Raw genomic sequence first — 18,927 nt, forward strand, 5'->3', positions numbered from 1 at the left:
ACTTGCGTTTACATCGCAGCTTTCCCGGCCTCTGGCTGTGCCGGTGAGGAGGTCCGCACTGACAGCTGGGCAACGCTGGGATTGTGATGCGAGCAATCCCAGGGTGATTGCGTCCCGTGTCTGCCGGGGGACCTGTGATTCCCGCCGTGTCTCCAGGATCTACCCCGATCTCCCTGAGGTCAGGGCGGGAGGCCGGGAATCCACTGCGGATACGGTATCCCAAAGGACGGCCTTAGCGCTGGGTTAACGCGCAGCCCTGCGCCGCCAGAGCTCAACCAGACCTGACATGGCGAGAGTTCCAACCCCACCTCATTCTCTGACAAGTTTCAATTAGAATAAGTCAACTGCTAAAACAAACTGGAAGCCCACTCTTTGAACATTTCATTCCCTGATTCTAAAGCCCTGACAACTTCAGTTAAATAACTTGTACGCTTAACTCTCAGCCAGTGCAGGTCTTTAGTGAGTCATGCGATCAAACACAGGCTCTGTAATCCCTGAGCATTGCCAGGACTGTAATCGTATAATCCACGTCAATATGTTGACCCAGAGATTCGATTATAACTGAGATTACTGACAGATTGCACTGAGCTCGCTGATCAGTAGTGGAGCAATGTGAAGTTGGAATTAGCCATCTGTGTGACTGTGTGGGGAGGGAGCGAGTCTATCTGAGGTCCAAGGTGGGTGTAGATCCCTTGGACACACGCCCAGCCTTGTACTCCCCCCTCCTCAGTCACACTGAATTCTTCCAATGCTGTCTTCCTTGACAGACTCTAACAGGAGGTGTGGAATAAAGGGCGAGGAACACACCACAGGGAATGGTTGAAGATCTCGGAGAATTAAAGACTGCAAGAACCCAAACAAAACACAGGGAGAGACAGAAAGAAACAGTAAAAAAAAAGGCACCGAAATTAAGCAACTTAACTGTGTGAAAGAGGAAACAGTGAGCCATGAAAGGGCAGAAAGGGCAACATATCCAAAGCAAACCCAGGGAGAAGGAGCAATAATTGCAAATAGCTCAGGAGGAAGCCATGAGAATCACTGGGCTGTAGTACTGACCAAGGCTTTACAGGAGTATCTGGATTCTGCCGACTGTGCCCGTTAACATGCACTTGACATTGATTGTGCCCCGAAATGAATAACTTTGCAAGTGGTCTTTCTCTGTGTGCAGGGCAGTCGATCGGAACCTAGCAACGTGGAAGACATGGAGCTGATCGACACAGATGCGCGGGTAGGTACTTTCAATGGTGCTGGGTGGAAGGGGACTACATGGAACCCCCGTCTCACACTCACTGTGACCATCATTAAATCAACAAGGAATGACATTCTGGGTTGGGCTGACTTGGCCGGGGCTTCGGTTGGTTTTGGGCAACTGAGCCCAGTGTTAGGGGGGGGTTAATGCCCATTGCCACCAGATTGCAGCAGGCCCACCTCCTCCTGTTGGGACCCTGACTGATGGGGGCGGGGGTGATGTGTCCATGCTGCGCTCACAACAAAGTGCTCACACATCCATTGGTGAGTTGTGGTGCTCGCTTTAACGCTCCTGTGGAGTTATTGTCAGATGTTCAATGATCAGCTCTCATATTGAGTGCACAGGCCTGGGGCTGGAGTTAGTGCACAGGCCTGGGGCTGGAGTTAGTGCACAGGCCTGGAGCTGGAGTTAGTGCACAGGCCTGGGGCTGGAGTTAGTGCACAGGCCTGGGGCTGGAGTTAGTGCACAGGCCTGGGGCTGGAGTTAGTGCACAGGCCTGGGGCTGGAGTTAGTGCACAGGCCTGGGGCTGGAGTTAGTGCACAGGCCTGGGGCTGGAGTTAGTGCACAGGCCTGGGGCTGGAGTTAGTGCACAGGCCTGGGGCTGGAGTTAGTGCACAGGCCTTGGGCTAGAGTTAGTGCACAGGCCTGGGGCTGGAGTTAGTGCACAGGCCTGGGGATGGAGTTAGTGCACAGGCCTGGAATGAGGTTATTGCACAGGCCTGGAGCTGGAGTTAGTGCACAGGCCTGGGGCTGGAGTTAGTTCACAGGCCTGGGGCTGGAGTTAGTGCACAGGCCTGGGGCTGGAGTTAGTGCACAGGCCTGGGGCTGGAGTTAGTGCACAGGCCTGGGGCTAGAGTTAGTGCACAGGCCTGGGGCTGGAGTTAGTGCACAGGCCTGGGGATGGAGTTAGTGCACAGGCCTGGAATGAGGTTATTGCACAGGCCTGGAGCTGGAGTTAGTGCACAGGCCTGGGGCTGGAGTTAGTTCACAGGCCTGGGGCTGGAGTTAGTGCACAGGCCTGAAATGAGGTTATTGCACAGGCCTGGGGCTGGAGTTAGTTCACAGGCCTGTGGCTGGAGTTAGTGCACAGGCCTGGGGCTGGAGTTAGTGCAGAGGCCTTGAGCTGGAGTTAGTGCACAGGCCTGGGGCTGGAGTTAGTGCACAGGCCTGGAGCTGGAGTTAGTGCACAGGCCTGGGGCTGGAGTTAGTACACAATCCTAGGGCTGGAGTTAGTGCACAGGCCTGGGACTGGAGTTAGTAGACAAGCCTAGGGCTGGAGTTGGTGCACAGGCCTGGGACTGCAGTTAGTGCACAGGCCTAGGGCTGGAGTTAGTGCACAGGCCTGGGGCTGGAGTTAGTGCACAGGCCTGGGGCAGGAGTTAGTGCACAGGCCTGCTGCTGGAGTTAGTGCACAGGCCTAGGGCTGGAGTTAGTTCACAGGCCTGGAGCTGGAGTTAGTGCACAGGCCTGGGACTGGAGTTAGTGCACAGGCCTGGAGCTGGAGTTAGTGCACAGGTCTGGGGCTGGAGTTAGTGCACAGGCCGAGGGCTGGAGCTAGTGCACAGGCCTGGAGCTGGAGTTAGTGCACAGGCCTGCGACTGGAGTTAGTGCACAGGCCTGGGACTGGAGTTAGTGCACAGGCCTGGGGCTGGAGTTAATACACAGGCCTGGGGCTGGAGTTAATACACAGGCCTGGGTCTGGAGTTAGTGCACAGGCCTGGGACTGGAGTTAGTGCACAGGCCTGGGGCTGGAGTTAGTGCACAGGCCTGGGGCTGGAGTTAGTGCACAGGCCTGGGGCTGGAGTTAGAGCACAGGCCTGGGGCTGGAGTTAATACAGAGGCCTGGGGCTGGAGTTAATACACAGGCCTGGGGCTGGAGTTAGTGCACAGGCCTGGGACTGAAGTTAGTGCACAGGCCTGGGACTGGAGTTAGTGCACAGGCCTGGGGCTGGAGTTAGTGCACAGGCCTGGGGCTGGAGTTAGTGCACAGGCCTGGGACTGGAGTTAGTACACAAGCCTAGGGCTGGAGTTAGTGCACAGGCCTGGGACTGGAGTTAGTGCACAGGCCTGAGGCTGGAGTTAGTACACAGGCCTGGGGCTGGAGTTAGTGCACAGGCCTGGGACTGGAGTTAGTGCACAGGCCTGGGACTGGAGTTAGTGCACAGGCCTGGGGCTGGAGTTAGTACACAGGCCTGGGGCTGGAGTTAGTGCACAGGCCTGGGACTGGAGTTAGTACACAGGCCTGGGGCTGGAGTTAGTGCACAGGCCTGGGACTGGAGTTAGTGCACAGGCCTGGGGCTGGAGTTAGTGCACAGGCCTGGGACTGGAGTTACTGCACAGGCCTGGGGCTGGAGTTAGTGCACAGGCCTGGGGCTGGAGTTAGTGCACAGGCCTGGGACTGGAGTTAGTACACAGGCCTGGGACTGGAGTTAGTGCACAGGCCTGGGGCTGGAGTTAGTGCACAGGCCTGGGACTGGAGTTACTGCACAGGCCTGGGGCTGGAGTTAGTGCACAGGCCTGGGGCTGGAGTTAGTGCACAGGCCTGGGACTGGAGTTAGTGCACAGGCCTGGGACTGGAGTTAGTGCACAGGCCTGGGGCTGGAGTTAGTGCACAGGCCTGGGACTGGAGTTAGTGCACAGGCCTGGGGCTGGAGTTAGTGCACAGGCCTGGGACTGGAGTTAGTGCACAGGCCTGGGGCTGGAGTTAGTGCACAGGCTTGGGACTGGAGTTAATACACAGGCCTGGGACTGGAGTTAGTGCACAGGCCTGGGGCTGAGTTGTTTTGTGAAGTGGTTCATTGATTACTTACCTGATGTTTCTCTCCTCAGGAACTCTATGAAGCTGGAGTGAAGAGAAAAGGAACAGATGTTGTGAAGTGGATCACTATCCTGACTGAGAGGAGTATTCCTCACCTCAGTAGAGGTAATAAAATGACCACGGGTCACACACAGTGCAGGAAATAGTGAGCGAGTGTGAAGACGGTGCAGGGAATAGTGAGCAAGTGTGCAGACGGTGCAGGGAATAGTGAGCAAGTGTGCAGACGGTGCAGGGAATAGTGAGCAAGTGTGCAGACGGTGCAGGGAATAGTGAGCGAGTGTGCAGACGGTGTAGGTATCAGAGCCAACATGCTCGGAATGAATAGTTTGGATAATCGAGGCTGAATGTGATGTAAAGCAATTAATATTCCTCAATATAGCGATACCAGCAATGGTTAGCTTTCACTACTGATGGTCAGTTTTACCAGCAATGTTCTAATTTGACTTCTCCTCTTGTTAGTTTTCGGGCGATATAAATCCTACAGCTCCTACGATATGATTGAAAGCATCAAAAAGGAGGTCACGAAAGATCTGAGGGATAATTTTGTGGGGCTGGGTAAGTGCGATCTCTCACACTTCTCTTGCACTACTGTCATGGACTTTACTCTCTTTCTTCCTTCCACCTCCCACTTTAAGTTCGAGTTCAGAGGCACGGGAGGGGTTGATGATTTAAGATCCTTCAGAGATTGCCTTGGCTTTCAACATCACAGGCTCTGAATTCCTGAAGGAGTGTGTGAAGAATTGACATTGCCAGCTCTCCACAGGCTCGAGGGGCTGACTAGCCTCCTCCTGTTGCTATGTAACAGGCTCGAGGGGCTGAATGGCTCCTCCTGTTCCTGTGTAATAGGCTTGAGGGGCTGAGTGGCCTCCTCCTGTTCCTGTGTAACAGGCTCGAGGGGCTGAATTGCCTCCTCTTGTTCCTGTGTAACAGGCTTGAGGGTCTGAATGGCCTCCTCATGTTCCTGTGTATCAGGCTCGAGGGGCTGAATGGCCTCCTCTTGTTCCTGTGTAACAGGCTCGAGGGGCTGAATGGCCTCCGCCTGTTTCTGTGTATCAGGCTCGAGGGGCTGAATGGCCTCCTCTTGTTCCTGTGTAACAGGCTCGAGGGGCTGATTAGCCTTCTCCTGTTGCTGTGTAACAGGCTTGAGGGGCTGAATGACCTCCTCCTGTTCCTGTGTAACAGGCTCGAGGGGCTGAATGGCCTCCTCCTGTTCCTGCATAACAGGCTCGAGGGGCTGAATGGCCTCCTCCTGTTCCTGCGTAATTCCTATACAACTTCTGACGAGAACAGGCTTATTGTGTTGTACTGCTAATACGTCCAATCAGTAAATTGCTGAAACTGGTTGGGAATGTGCTGATAATGGCTTCACCTCCATGTCTCCCTACAGTGCAATGCATCCAGAACACCCCCGAGTTTTTTGCCGACAAGATATCCCCGATGCAGACGGTAAAGATTCTCAACATCTGCAACATTGCTGCAAACTTTATGCCCTAGAATGCTGTTTGAAAGAAAGAGTGAAAGAAAGGGTTACCCGCATGGGTCCCAGCTATGCCTGCCTTTTCGTGGGCTATGTGGAACACTCTTTGTTCCAGTCCTACTCGGGTCCCCTCCCTCACCTCTTTTTCTGGTACATTGATGACTGTATTGGTGCCGTTTCCTGCTCTCGCCCTGAACTAGAAAATTTCATTCACTTTGTCTCCAATTTCCACCCTTCCCTAACCTTCACATGGTCCATCTCTGACTCTTCCCTTCCCTTCCTCGACTTCTCCGTCTCCATCTCTGGGGATAGGTTATTGACCAACATTCACTACAAGCCCACTGACTCCCACAGCTACCTGGACTACACTTCCCCCCACCCCGCCTCCTGTAAGGACTCTATTCCGTTCTCCCAGTTTCTCCGTCTCCGCCGCGTCTACTCCGACGATGCCACCTTCCACACCAGTGCTTCCGATATGTCTTCCTTTTTCCTCAACCGAGGATTCCCCTCTACCGTGGTTGACACTGCCCTTGACCGTGTCCGTTATATTTCCCGCACTTCTGCCCTCACCCCTGCCCCTCCCTCCCGGAACCACGATAGGGTTCCCCTTGTCCTCACCTTTCACCCCACCAGCCTCCACATTCAACGGATCATACTCCGCCATTTCCGCCACCTCCAACGTGATCCCACCACCAAACGCATCTTCCCCTCCCCTCCCCTTTCAGCATTCCGTAGGGACCGCTCCCTCTGAGACACCCTAGTCCACTCCTCTATCACCCCAAACAGCCCTTCCCCTTCGCCTGGCACCTTCCTGTGCAAGCGCAGGAGATGCAACACCTGCCCTTTTACCTCCTCCCTTCCCACTGTCCAGGGCCCCAAACACTCCTTCCAGGTGAAACAGCGATTTACTTGTACTACTTGCAATCTAGTATACTGTATTCGCTACTCACGATGCGGTCTCCTCTACACTGGGGAGACCAAACGCAGATTGGGGGACCGCTTTGCGGAACACCTCCGTTCAGTCTGTAAGGATGACCCCGAGCTTCCGGTCGCCTGTCCCTTTAATTCACCGCCCCATTCCCCGTCAGACCTCACTGTACTCGGGCTCTTGAATTGTTCCACGGAAGCTCAGCGTAAACTCGCGGAACAGCACCTCATCTTCCAATTAGGCACTTTACAGCCTTCCGGACTCAATATCGAGTTCAACAATTTCAGATCATAACCTCGGGCCCCTATTACATTTTTATATATTTTTTTTATCCACACCTTTGGTTTGTGCCCTTCCCCCTTTGTTTCTCTCCCACACGGCAGCTGTCTCTCACTCTGCCAGCGCATTTCACACCTAATCTAGAGCCGTCTTTTGTCTCTTTACCTGTCCTATTACCATCTCGTCTCGTCTTGAATATCTCTTAATGTCTCTTCACTTCGCTTTTGTCCTTTCATCCCCTCCCCCATTTCCCAGCCCCCAAACTGGCCTTTTAATCTGTTTCATTTCCTGCCTTTTCTCTCAGTCCTGACGAAGGGTTTCGACCCGAAACGTTAACTCTGTTTCTCTCTCCACGGATGCTGCCCTGGCCTGCTGAGTTTTTCCAGCATTTTCTGTTGTTATTTCGGATTTCCAGCATGCGCAGTATTTTGCTATTGTTGAAAGAAAGAGTGTCTGCTCTGCCAGGCGGCTTACGGGGGGAATGGAAACTAACCTGTGATTTACTCTTTGTAGGGAGACCTGAAGCGGGATGTGTTAACCAGGATCATGGTGTCTCGCTGTGAAATCGACCTGCTACAGATCAGGAAAGAATTCAAGAAGAAAACGGGCAAATCGCTCCACGACTGTATCGCTGTAAGTACCTGCCCATCTTGCGTGTATTGCCGCATGTTTCCTAGAGTTTATTAGGGCAGCTTGCTACACCCTGGAACATCTACATGGGTAGAAGGACAAGGGCAGGAGGCGAATGGGAACACCACCACCTCCAAGTTCCCCTCCAAGTCACACACCATCCTGACTTGGGAGTATATCACCAATCCTTCATCGTCGCTGGGTCAAAATCCTGGAACTCCCTCCCTAACAGCACTGTGGGAGTACCTTCACCACACGGACTGCAGTGGTTGAAGAAAGCGGCTCACCACCGCCTAATGGTAGTGTGGCCGAGCACTCTAAGCCTCTGGATTTAAGTTCGTCACCATTTAGGACTGAGATGAGGAGAAATTTCTTCACTCAGAGGGCGGTGAATCCTCTACCCCAGAGGGCCGTGGTGACTCGGCCATTGAGTATATGATAGATTTTTGTATATTAAGGGAATCAAGGGACGTTGGGATCGTGCAGCAAAGTGGAGTTGAGGTCGAAGCAATGATCTTATTGAATGGCGGAGCAGGCTCGAGGGGCCAAATGGCCGACTCCAGCTCCTATTCCTTATGTTCTTATGTTCTCAAGGGCAATTAGGGATGGGCAATAAATACTGGCGTTAGCGTGCAGTTACCTCTGTTGAAAGTGGCACGTGGGATGAGTGCTGGATCACACCTGACTGAGGTAACAGGAGGGAACTAAGAATGGGCTCATTCTTGGGGCTTCAGTCTGCGCCATACCTAACCTGGGCCTCCTTAAAAATAACCATGCTAAGTGGGAAAGTATTCCATTTCCTAGTATCCTGCTCCCTCACTTTAAAGGGCACAAACATTCACCGGGAGATCATGCTGCTGTTTCTCAGTCACCCACTCTTGGTTTGTTGGGCTTTACACTTGTTGATTAGAGACAGCAAGGGTTTTATCCGGAAATCACACTAGCATCATCTCGTCATTCCATTCGTGTGGAGTCATGACCAGGATCAGTGCCCAGCAGTACCCTCTCACCATGGCACAGGAGTAGAACTTCACGATACCAGGGCAACTCAAGACATAGAGCCAGATTATCAACATGCCTCCTGGCTGTTAAACTAGAAATTAATATTGGGCGGTGTCTATAGCAGGCAGTTTCTATAGCGGGCAGTGTCTATAGCGGGCGGTTTCTATAGTGGGCAGTGTCTATAGCGGACGGTTTCTATAGTGGGCAGTGTCTATAGCGGGCGGTTTCTATAACAGGCAGATGGTCGATCCACAAAGCCAGTTTTACACCCAGGAGGCAAGTTGAAAATCTTCCCCGACTGTCTATTTCCTGACTCCTTCAATACAGTACCGAGACTGTCTGAGAGGCAGCAGTCAGTAGGGAGGTATCACTCTTTTTACATTAATGGTGATATCAGGCAATGCAGAAACATGTACTTTCCTTCTAAATTCATATTTTTCATAATCCTTGAGAAAGAATGGTAATTAACAGGTAGGGATTGTTAAAAGGCTTTGGGATAATTCTTCTACTGTATAGGTTGTTGTTGCTGCATTTGGTGAATCTTGTTTGTAATAGGAGATGCAAGCAAGTTGTAGTACAGGATATTCACACTGAAAACCTCATCTGGTCAGGACAGTAGAGATGTACCTGTGACCAGTTACACAGTGATGTATCTGTGGCCATTTGCCTGAACACACACACTCCATGGCCGGAATTTTGCCGGCGCTCAGGGGGCGGGTTTGGAGGCGGGACATCCAGCAAAATCGCAAAGATTGACAACGGGTAACAAGTAACAAGTTTTGAAATGTTTGTTAGTCCTACCTCATTGGGAGAACCTCTCCCACCAGTGACTGATTGCTTCTGTAACCTCATCTGTTCAAGCCTAAGGAGGGAGTCACTGGAGAGCCTGGGTGCAAGGGCTCACCTTTGTACAGTGATTGTCAGTGTTTGCAGGGCCTCAATGCTGTCAAACACTGAAAAATCACCTGTCAAAAAAAATTGTGCATGGTCCCCTTTAAGAAAACCGGCAGATGATGAGTCATCAACTGACGTCATCTAACACCGGCTTCCTCCTAATTGGCCGGCTTAACAAGGCCAACTGATGCAAAATAGCGTCTGTACGTCGGACACCGTTGGGGGCGGGATTGGAACCCGGAAGGAAGCTGTCCCACCGCTAGGCCGCAGCGAAAGGTAAAATCCAGCCCCATGACACTGTGCACTGCCACTTTAAGCCCAGTCTTTACTGTCTGTTGCATTTAATGATTGTATTGCTGAAGTATCTGAGAAACCTCTCTGAGCTAAGCTGCTGTTCCTTTGTGACAGGAACGCTGTGCTTATGCAGTGGGAATATCAGCAACAACACTCGCTCATTGTACAATCAGTAGTTTGCTCAGTTGTACGTGTATACATTTTAACCTTTCCGACACAGACGTTCAGCCGTATATAACCACCGCTTATCTTTCTGCTTTAGGCTTCGACCAAGGGCGACTACCAACGAGCTCTGCTGGCCCTGTGCGGAGGAGATGATTAAGTGCGACGTAACCGACAGGAGTTCCAGTTCTGTGTAACCCTGCTTTTAACTACAAATAATTGCTACGTAGGAGCTGCACGGAGACCCTGTCAGATTGAACCACTTAACATTCCCCATTCTGTTTGTGTAGAAGCCAAGTATGCCAATAGTAAGCCGTAACGAGATTGTGCCGGAAAAGTGTCTCGATCCTCAATCAGTAAAATATTTGAAAAGATCCAAGTAGATCAACTGCTGCCAAACGAATTCTAACTGGAAGTGAAACCTTGAGCTGGAGTTTCACCTGTTCCCCGCTGCCTCTGTGTGCCCTGTGTTTGGTGTTTGAGGTCAAATGGATCCACCTCTTCAAGTGACGCAGGTTGTTTGCTGATAACTAGAGGCAGAAGATTTACTGGTTGAGATTTCTTTGTGTACAGTACCGTGCTCAGAAAGCTCAGCCAGTTTACAGCAGGAAATGCGTCTGCTTCCCCAAGCCAAGGTGTCTTTTTATATGAAATAAACAATCTCTGAAATGTCAAAGGCTTTGAGTTTATTGCACAACGCACAACAGGGGAGTAAAGGTACTGCCTGCATATCAGGAAATGTCTGCAGTCTCAATAACAACACCAGCGTGCATTTCTATAGCGCCTTTAACGTAGTAAAACGTCCCAAGGCGCTTCACGGGAGCGTTATCAAACAAAATTTGACACCGAGCCACATGAGGAGATATTAGGGCAGGGGACCAAAGAGCTCGGTCAAAGAGGTAGGTTTTAAGGAGCGTCTTAAAGGAGCAGAGAGAGGTAGAGAGACGGAGAGGTTTAGGGAGGGAATTCCAGAGCTTAGGGCCTTGGCAGCTGAAGGCACGGCCACCGATGGTGGAGCGATTATAATCAGGGATGCTCAAGAGGCCAGAATTTGAGGAGCGCAGATATCCCGGAGGGATTGTGGGGCTGAAGGAGATTACAGGGATAGGGAAGGGCGAGGCCATGGAGGGATTGAAAACATGGATGAGAATTTTAAAATCGAGGTGCTGCTTAACCAGGAGCCAATGTAGGTCAGCGAGCACAGGGGTGATGGGCGAACGGGACTTGGTGTAAGTTAGGACACGGGCAGCAGAGTTTTGGATGACCCAAGTTTACCTCAAGTCTCACATTCAATGGCAGCATCAGTCGGCCGAACCCCTCATTTTGGGCATCTTGCTCCGGCAGGTTTGGAGCGGGACTGTGGGGAGGGACAGGCCGCTACCCCTCACATATCAGGCCAGAAATTTTGTATCTATGAAGTTGTGTTGTATCCAAGCCAGAGGCAGTCAAAGTGGGCCCAATCTACCTGTCGAGGGACCCTCTCACACAGCGCTCAGTGAAACATTCACTCCGTCCTGCTATATCACCAAGTTAGGTGGTACAGTAAATAGTGTAGACAGGAGCAGGAAGTTGCAGAGGGACATGGATGGATTCAGTGAGTGGGAAAAACTGTGGCAGATGGAGTTCAGTGTGGGGAACTGTGAGCTCATCCACTTTGGAGCTAAGCAAGATAGATCAGAGTATTTTCTAAATGGTGAGAAGCTCAGAACTGTGGAGGAGCAGAGAGATTTAGTACAGAAATCATTAAACACTAGTGGACAGGTACAAAAGGCTAATGGAATATTAACGCTTATCTGAAGGGAGCAGGAATATAACGGAGTGATGGTTATTGCTACCGTTGTATAAAGCTCTGGTTAGACCCTGTCTGGACACTGTGTTCAGCTCTGGGCACCGCACCTCAGCAGGGATATACTGGCCTTGGAGCGGGTGCAGTGCAGATTCACCAGAGTGATATCAGGGCCTGGAGGATTAAATTATGAGGAGAGGTTGTCCAGACTTGGCTTGTGTTCCCTCGAGTATAGAAGATTAAGGGGTGACCTAATTGAGGTGTTTAAGATGATTAAAGGAGTTGATAGGGCAGATAGAGAAACAATTTCCTCTGGTGGGGGGAGTCCAGAACAAGGGGACATAACCTTAAAATTAGAGCCAGGCTGTTCAGGGGGTGATGTCAGGAAGCACTTCTTCGTACAAAGGGTGGTGGAAATCTGAAACTCTCCCCCACTAAGCTGTTGAGGATGGGGGTCAATTGTAAACGTCAAAACTGAGATTGATAGATTTGTGTTGGGTAAGGGTATTAAAGGTTAGGGAATCAAGGCAGGTAGATGGAGTTAGGTTACAGATCAGCCGTGATCTAATTGAATGGTGGAACAGGCTCGAAGGGCTGAATGGCCTTGTTCCGATGTTCTTAATACGCCACAGGGCCGATGAATGTTAATGTTGAGAAGAATGATTTGAGCCTGTCTGTGGAAAGCACATAGTTTACATAAATCTATGGGGGTGTTTTTGAGTCTGGTCACCTTCACTGGAGTTTTTTGACCCTACTTCTCTGTCCATGTAACCCAATCCTCGTGGCCAAGAGGCCCCAACACTGACCCCTGGGAGACACCACTATTTGCACCCTCCAGTCCAATCCACTTCCTCTTCCTCTGCCTTTTCGATCCCATTACCTGCACTCCTTTGTAAAACCCAGGGTAAAATTTTCATGTATTCTCTCCGCCATTCCTTCACTCTGCATGAGATTTTCTTTTTCAACTCTAATCCCAGCGCTTTCTTTAGCGAGTCTTTATTGAGTTAAGTGTTTATAAACCCTTTTACTATTTCCCATAATCTTCCCTGACAGTCATACTTCCTCTTAGCTGTGTGTGTGCTGTGAGGAGGATGCCGAGAAACTCCAGTATGATTTGGACAGGTTGGGTGATTGGGCAGATGCATGGCAGATGCAGTATAATGTGGATAAATGTGAGGTTATCCACTTTGGTGGCAAAAACAGGAAGGCAGATTATTATCTGAATGGCAATAGATTGGGAGAAGGGGAAGTACAACGAGACCTGGGTGTCCTTGTGCACCAGTCGCTGAAGGTAAGCATGCAGGTGCAGCAGGCGGTTAAGAAGGAAAATGGTATGTTGGCCTTCATAGCGAGAGGGTTCGAGTACAGGAACAAGGATGGCTTGCTGCAGTTGTACAGGGCCTTGGTGAGACCACACCTTCAGTATTGTGTGCAGTTTTGGTCACCTTATCTGAGGAAGGATGTTCTTGCCATGGAGGGAGTGCAGCGAAGATTCACCAGGCTGATACTTGGGATGGCAGGAATGACGTATGAGGAGAGATTGGGTCGATTGGGCTTATATTCGCTGGAGTTTAGAAGAATGAGAGGGGATCTCATTGAAACTTATAAAATTCTAACAGGACTAGACAGACTAGATGCAGGAAGGATATTCCCGATGGCGGGGGAGTCCAGAACCAGGGGTCACAGTCTAAGGATAAGGGGTAAGCCATTTAGGACAGAGATGAGGAATTTCTTCACCCAGAGAGCGGTGAACCTGTGGAATTCTCTACCACAAAAGGCAGTTGAGGCCAACTTATTAAATATATTCAAAAAGGATTTAGATATATTTCTTAAGGCTAAGGGGATCAAGGGATATGGGGCGAAGGCAGGGACAGGGTACTGAATTTGGATGATCAGCCATGATCTCATTAAATAGCGGAGCAGGCTCGAGGGGCCGAATGGCCTACTCCTGCTCCTATCTTCTATGTTTCTAATCGTTTCCTACGCTCTGCTTGTTCTTCTTTTCTATATTAGCCCTAGTTTTCTCATTGCCCTTTATTTTAAGCCTCACTTTAATTTCTCTACTTATCCAGTGAATTCCATCTGTTGCTCGCCTCCCTTTACTGCTTGTGGGACTATGTCGCGCCTGTACCCCAATCATCTCCTGTCCGAAAGTCTCGCACTGTGAACGGGCTTATCTGCTCATTTGTCTTTCTACTTTACCTGAGGCAGTTAGTTTTCTTTTCATCTCATTGCTGCTCCTGTCGGGTATCCTTATCATCCAGCTTTCCCCCTTTTCAATCTTTATATGAACCTAATGACTGCTTGTCCGACATACAGTTCTGGATGAGCAAACATTTTCTCCGATTAAATATTGGGAAGACCGAAGCCATTAATGGGCTCGATTTTAATAGCCCCGAGGAGGCGGGTTTGGAGGCGGGTCAGCTGTGAAAATCGGAAAAAATGGCTTCAGACACCCAACCCGCCTTCATCCCGCCCCCACACGATTTTCGTGAGTGTCCGTTCAGCCGCTCCCAAACTGACCCGACTCCAACCGGTGGGACAGGTAGTTAAGGCAGTTCACAGAATCACAGAATCTACAGTGCAGATAGAGGCCATTTCGGCCCATCGAGCCTGCACCGACACATATCCCACCCTATCCCTGTAACCCCACGTATTTAACCCCCTAACACTAAGGGTCAATTTATCATAGCCAAATCAACCTAACCTGCACATCTTTGGACTGTGGGAGGGATCTTGTTAACTGCCTTGATAATCCTATTTTGACAGAGGTTTCCCATTATCGTGCCTCTGGCTCCTGTTTCCCGTCTTGTCAGAAACTGTCCAGCTGCAAGGAGACCAGTTGGTGGAGGACATGATCTGTAGTCATTGTTGGTGCAGAACTTTAAAAGCACTCCTGTAACATGGCTGGCATTCAAATGCAACAACTTTGTTGTTGGAGGTTTGGGATAAGATTTTGCAAATCTACTGACCGTGTGACTGGTCAAGCTGACACACATCTGCACTGTGAACTGGTTGGAATAATTTCAGGCCACTTCGACTGTGTGCTTGCAAGCTTCTTGCCTCAACTCAAATCTATAACAACGGGACAGCAACCATTTACATCCTCTCAGCCTGGTCGCCAGATTCGGAGGAAGAGCAGCGCGGCTTAGTGCTGCGAATGAACAGGCGGCTCAGCACACAGCCTCCTTGGAGGGAGATGAAGAGGACGAGGAAGAGGACAAGGAGGAGGATGAGTAGGACGGGGAGTGATGAATTGCGGGGCCGGATGTGGCCAATCCAGCAGCAGGCGACCACATTGATGGCCGTCAGGCAAGGGATGCACTCGGCCATGCCAGATTCACGTAAGCTAATGCTTCAACCACAGGTGGCTGGCACATGGAGATAAATATAAGTCCAACATTCTCAAAACCCCAGGCATCATCTGTCCAATAAACGGTGGTTTGCGCTCAGTGTCACCACCATCATTCTACATGGAAATCACCCTGAGCCCTCACTCTTGAACTTCCATTTCCCAGAACATAGAGACCACACTTTAGATCAGATCTTTAAACCTTTTTCGACACTAAACCCATGTGCGTCTGCACACAGACCTCAAGCTCACCTCCTCAGCAATTTGCAGCCAAGCTGCCTTGGTTTGCTGAGGAGTCCTCCTCCTTCCGTTTCCAGGGAAGAGGAGCTCCTGACATCTTCTAACTCCCTCAACAAGAGCATGGAGGAAGCCCTCATTGAACCTGGGTGCAGCCTTAGTTTTTGGGGTTGCCATTCCTGCAGCTCCCAGCACCTTTAAGAGATAAAAGCATTAATATTACTAAGCAAATGAACACATCTGGCATCTTTTTCATTTCATAGTCAGATAATAAAGTCATATATCAAAAAATTATGAATCTCTTTCTGGAATAATATGACCATAGAAACATAGAAACATATAAGATAGGAGCAGGAGTAGGCCATTCGGCCCCTCGAGCCTGCTCCGCCATTCGATGAGATCATGGCTGATCATCCAAATTCAGTACCCCGTACCTGCCTTCTCCCCATATCCCTTGATACCTTTAGCCTTAAGAAATATATCTAACCCCTTCTTGAATATATTTAAAGACTTGGCCTCAACCGCCTTCTGTGGTAGAGAATTCCACAGGTTCACCACTCTCTGGGTGAAGAAATTCCTCCTCATCTCTGTCCTAAATGGCTTACCCCTTATCCTTAGACTGTGACCCCTGGTTCTGGACTCCCCGACCATCAGGAACATCCTTCCTGCATCTAGTCTGTCCAGACCTGTCAGAATTTTATAGGTTTCGATGAGATCCCCTCTCAATCTTCTAAACTCCAGCGAGTACAAGCCCAATCGACCCAATCTCTCCTCATACGTCATTCCTGCCATCCCAGGTATCAGCCTTGTGAACCTTCGCTGAACTCCTTCCATGGCAAGAACATCCTTCCTCCTTCCTCAGATAAGGCGATCAAAACTGCACACAATACTCAAGGTGCGGTCTCACCAAGGCCCTGTACAACTGCAGCAGGACATCCTTGCTCCTGTACTCAAACCCTTTCGCTATGAAGGCCAACATACCATTTGCCTTCTTCACTGCCTGCTGCACCTGCATGCTTACCTTCAGCGACTGGTGCACAAGGACACCCAGGTCTCATTGCACTTCCCCTTCTCCCAATCTATTGCCATTCAGATAATAGTCTGCCTTTCTGTTTTTGACACCAAAGTGGATAACCTCGCATTTATCCACGTTATATTGCATCTGCCACGCTTCTGCCCAATCAACCAACCTGTCCAAATCATCCTGGAGTTTCTCGGTATCCTCCTCGCAGCACACACGCCCACTCAGCTTTGTGTCGTCTGCAAACTTGGAGATGTTACATCTAGTTCCCTTATCTAGATCATTAATGTATATTGTGAATAGCTGGGGTCCAAGGACCGATCCCTGCGGTACCCCACTAGTCACTGCCTGCCACTCGGAAAAAGACCCGTTAATTCCTACTCTCTGCTTTCTGTCCACCAACCAGTTCTCTACCCAAGTCAATACCTTGCCCCCAATCCCATGTACCTTAACTTTACACGCTAATCTCTTATGCGGGACCTTATCGAAAGCCTTTTGAAAGTCCAAATACACCACATCTACTGGTTCTCCCTTATCTATTTTCCCAGTTACATCCTCAAAAAATTCCAGTAGATTAGTCAAGCACGATTTACCTTTTGTAAATCCATTTTGACTTTGTCTGATCTGGTCACTGTTTTCCAAGTGCTCAGCTATTACATCCTTTATAATGGACTCTAGCATTTTCCCCACTACTGATGTCAGGCTTACCGGTCTGTAATTCCCCATTTTCTCTCTACCACCCTTTTTGAGTAGTGGGGTAACATTAGCTACCCTCCAATCCATGGGTACAGTTCCAGATTCCAGCAAATTTTGGAAGCAATATCATTCATTAAATTTTGCTCAGAACAGACGCTGTCAACTCCCCTTTCTAGATAATACAGCACCAGTCCATCCCACTGATTTTTTTTGCAAAGCGGACATGGTCCCTTTAAATTTTCAAACAAACAACGCGTCATCAGACGCGAGAAACTGATATCCTGCAAGCAATTGCCTGGAGGGACCCGCATGTCGGCCGTAACGAGGCCAATCGATCCATAATCGGAAGTGCTGGGAGGCGGCAGCCGGGTGCGGGTCCGAAAGCTGCCGAGCAGCGGGCCCGCCCTCAACCCGTCTCCGTTAATAAAATCAAGCCCATTTTTTTCGGTCCCCGCCACGAACTCCGTTCCCTAGTCACTGACTCCATCCCTCTCCCCAACATCTGTCTGAGGCTGAACTACACTGTTCGCAACCTTGGTGTCATATTTGACCCTGAAATGAGCTTCCGACCACATATCCGCAGCATAACAAAGACCGCCTATTTCCACCTCCGTAACATCGCCCGTCTCCGCCCCTGCCTCAGCTCATCTGCTGCTGAAACCCTCACCCATGCCTTTGTTACCTCTGGACTTGACTATTCCAACACACTCCTGGCTGGCCTCCCACATTCCACACTACGTAAACTTGAGGTCATCCAAAACTCGGCTGCCCGTGTCCTAACTCGCACCAAATCCCATCCACCCATCTCCCCTGTGCTCGCTGACCTACATTGGCTCCCGGTTAAGCAGCGCCTCAATTTCAAAATTCTCATCCTTGTTTTCAAATCCCTCCATGGCCTCGCCCCCTCCTATCTCTGTAATCTCCTTCAGCCCCACAACCCCCCCGAGATACCTGCACTCTTCTAATTCTGCCCTCTTGAGCATCCCTGATTATAATCGCTCCACCATCGGTGGCCGTGCCTTCTGTTGCCTAGGCCCTAAGCTCTGGAAATCCCGGCCTAAACCTCTCCGCCTCGCTACCTCACTTTCCTCCTTTAAGACGCTCCTTAAAACCGACCTCTTTGACCAAGCTTTTGGTCACCTGCCCTAATTTATCCTTATGTGGATCAGTGTCAATTTTTTTGTCTTTTAATACTTCTGTGAAGCGCCTTGGGATGTTTTACTACATTAAAGGCGCTATATAAATACAAGTTGTTGTTGTTGTTATAATCATGTTCTCCGACTCTGACATTATCTACTTGCCTCCTTTCATTTCCTGGAACTGAATCCAGCATCTTGTTGGACTAAAAACAGACCGATCTAGACAACCATGCTGGACACAGAGATACTCCTCCCCTTCTTGACCACCCACCCTTACCCGAGCCCATCTTTAAATAATAAGCTTGCGCACTATTTTGTTCCGATTATTTCTGGGTATTTCTCTAGTTTGTCTCCATCTATCTGCTTCCCACAGTTCAGGAGTTTATAGTACACTTTCAATAGTGTAAAGGGGTACAGTAGCGTAGTGCTTATGTTACTGGGCCAGTAATCCAGAGGCCTGGACCACTGATCTGGAGACTTGAGGTTAATTCCCACCATAGCTTTTTATATTCTATTCCCACAATCGTACAATCCTCATTGGATACAGGAGCAGTGCCGGCAGACTGGAGGGTTGCTAATGGCAGGGGGATGGCGGGGGGAGGGTGCGGGGGGAGGGTGAGGGGGGAGGATAAGGGGGAGAGTGCGGGGGAGGGTGGGGAGGGTGTGGGGGAGGGGGTGGGGGTGGGTGTGGGGAGGGTGAGGGGGGTGGGAGAGGGTGTGGTGGGAGGGGGGAGGGTGGGGGGGAGGGTGTGGGGGGAGGGGGTGAGGGTGTGGGGGGAGGGGGAGGGAGGAGGGGGAGGGGGGAGGGTGAGGGTGTGGGGGAGGGGGAGGGTGTGGGGGAGGGGGGAGGGTGTGGGGGGAGGGTGTGGGGGAAGGGTGAGTGGGAGGGTGAGGGGGGAGGGTGAGGGTGGAGGGTGGGGGGAGGGAGGAGGGTGAGGGTGGAGGGTGTGGGGGAGGGTGTG

At 50.5% G+C, this 18,927-nt stretch overlaps 1 protein-coding gene across 1 annotated transcript in view; it reads left to right on the forward strand.

Annotated features, from left to right (window-relative positions):
- Positions 1 to 10,410, forward strand: part of LOC147097270 (annexin A2-like) — a 59,363-nt gene extending 48,953 nt beyond the window's left edge. The window contains exons 8-13 of the mRNA XM_085972088.1: positions 1,169 to 1,228; positions 4,080 to 4,173; positions 4,528 to 4,623; positions 5,456 to 5,514; positions 7,266 to 7,385; positions 9,835 to 10,410. Coding sequence (XP_085828214.1) covers positions 1,169 to 1,228; positions 4,080 to 4,173; positions 4,528 to 4,623; positions 5,456 to 5,514; positions 7,266 to 7,385; positions 9,835 to 9,894 — 489 coding nt within the window. The 3' untranslated portion in view covers positions 9,895 to 10,410. The remainder of the gene's footprint in view (positions 1 to 1,168; positions 1,229 to 4,079; positions 4,174 to 4,527; positions 4,624 to 5,455; positions 5,515 to 7,265; positions 7,386 to 9,834) is intronic.
- Positions 10,411 to 18,927: the final 8,517 nt, after the last annotated feature.

Source organism: Somniosus microcephalus, chromosome 32, assembly GCF_052327205.1.
Source record: "Somniosus microcephalus isolate GS21.2 chromosome 32, FLI_Smic_1.0, whole genome shotgun sequence".
NCBI lineage: Eukaryota > Metazoa > Chordata > Chondrichthyes > Squaliformes > Somniosidae > Somniosus > Somniosus microcephalus.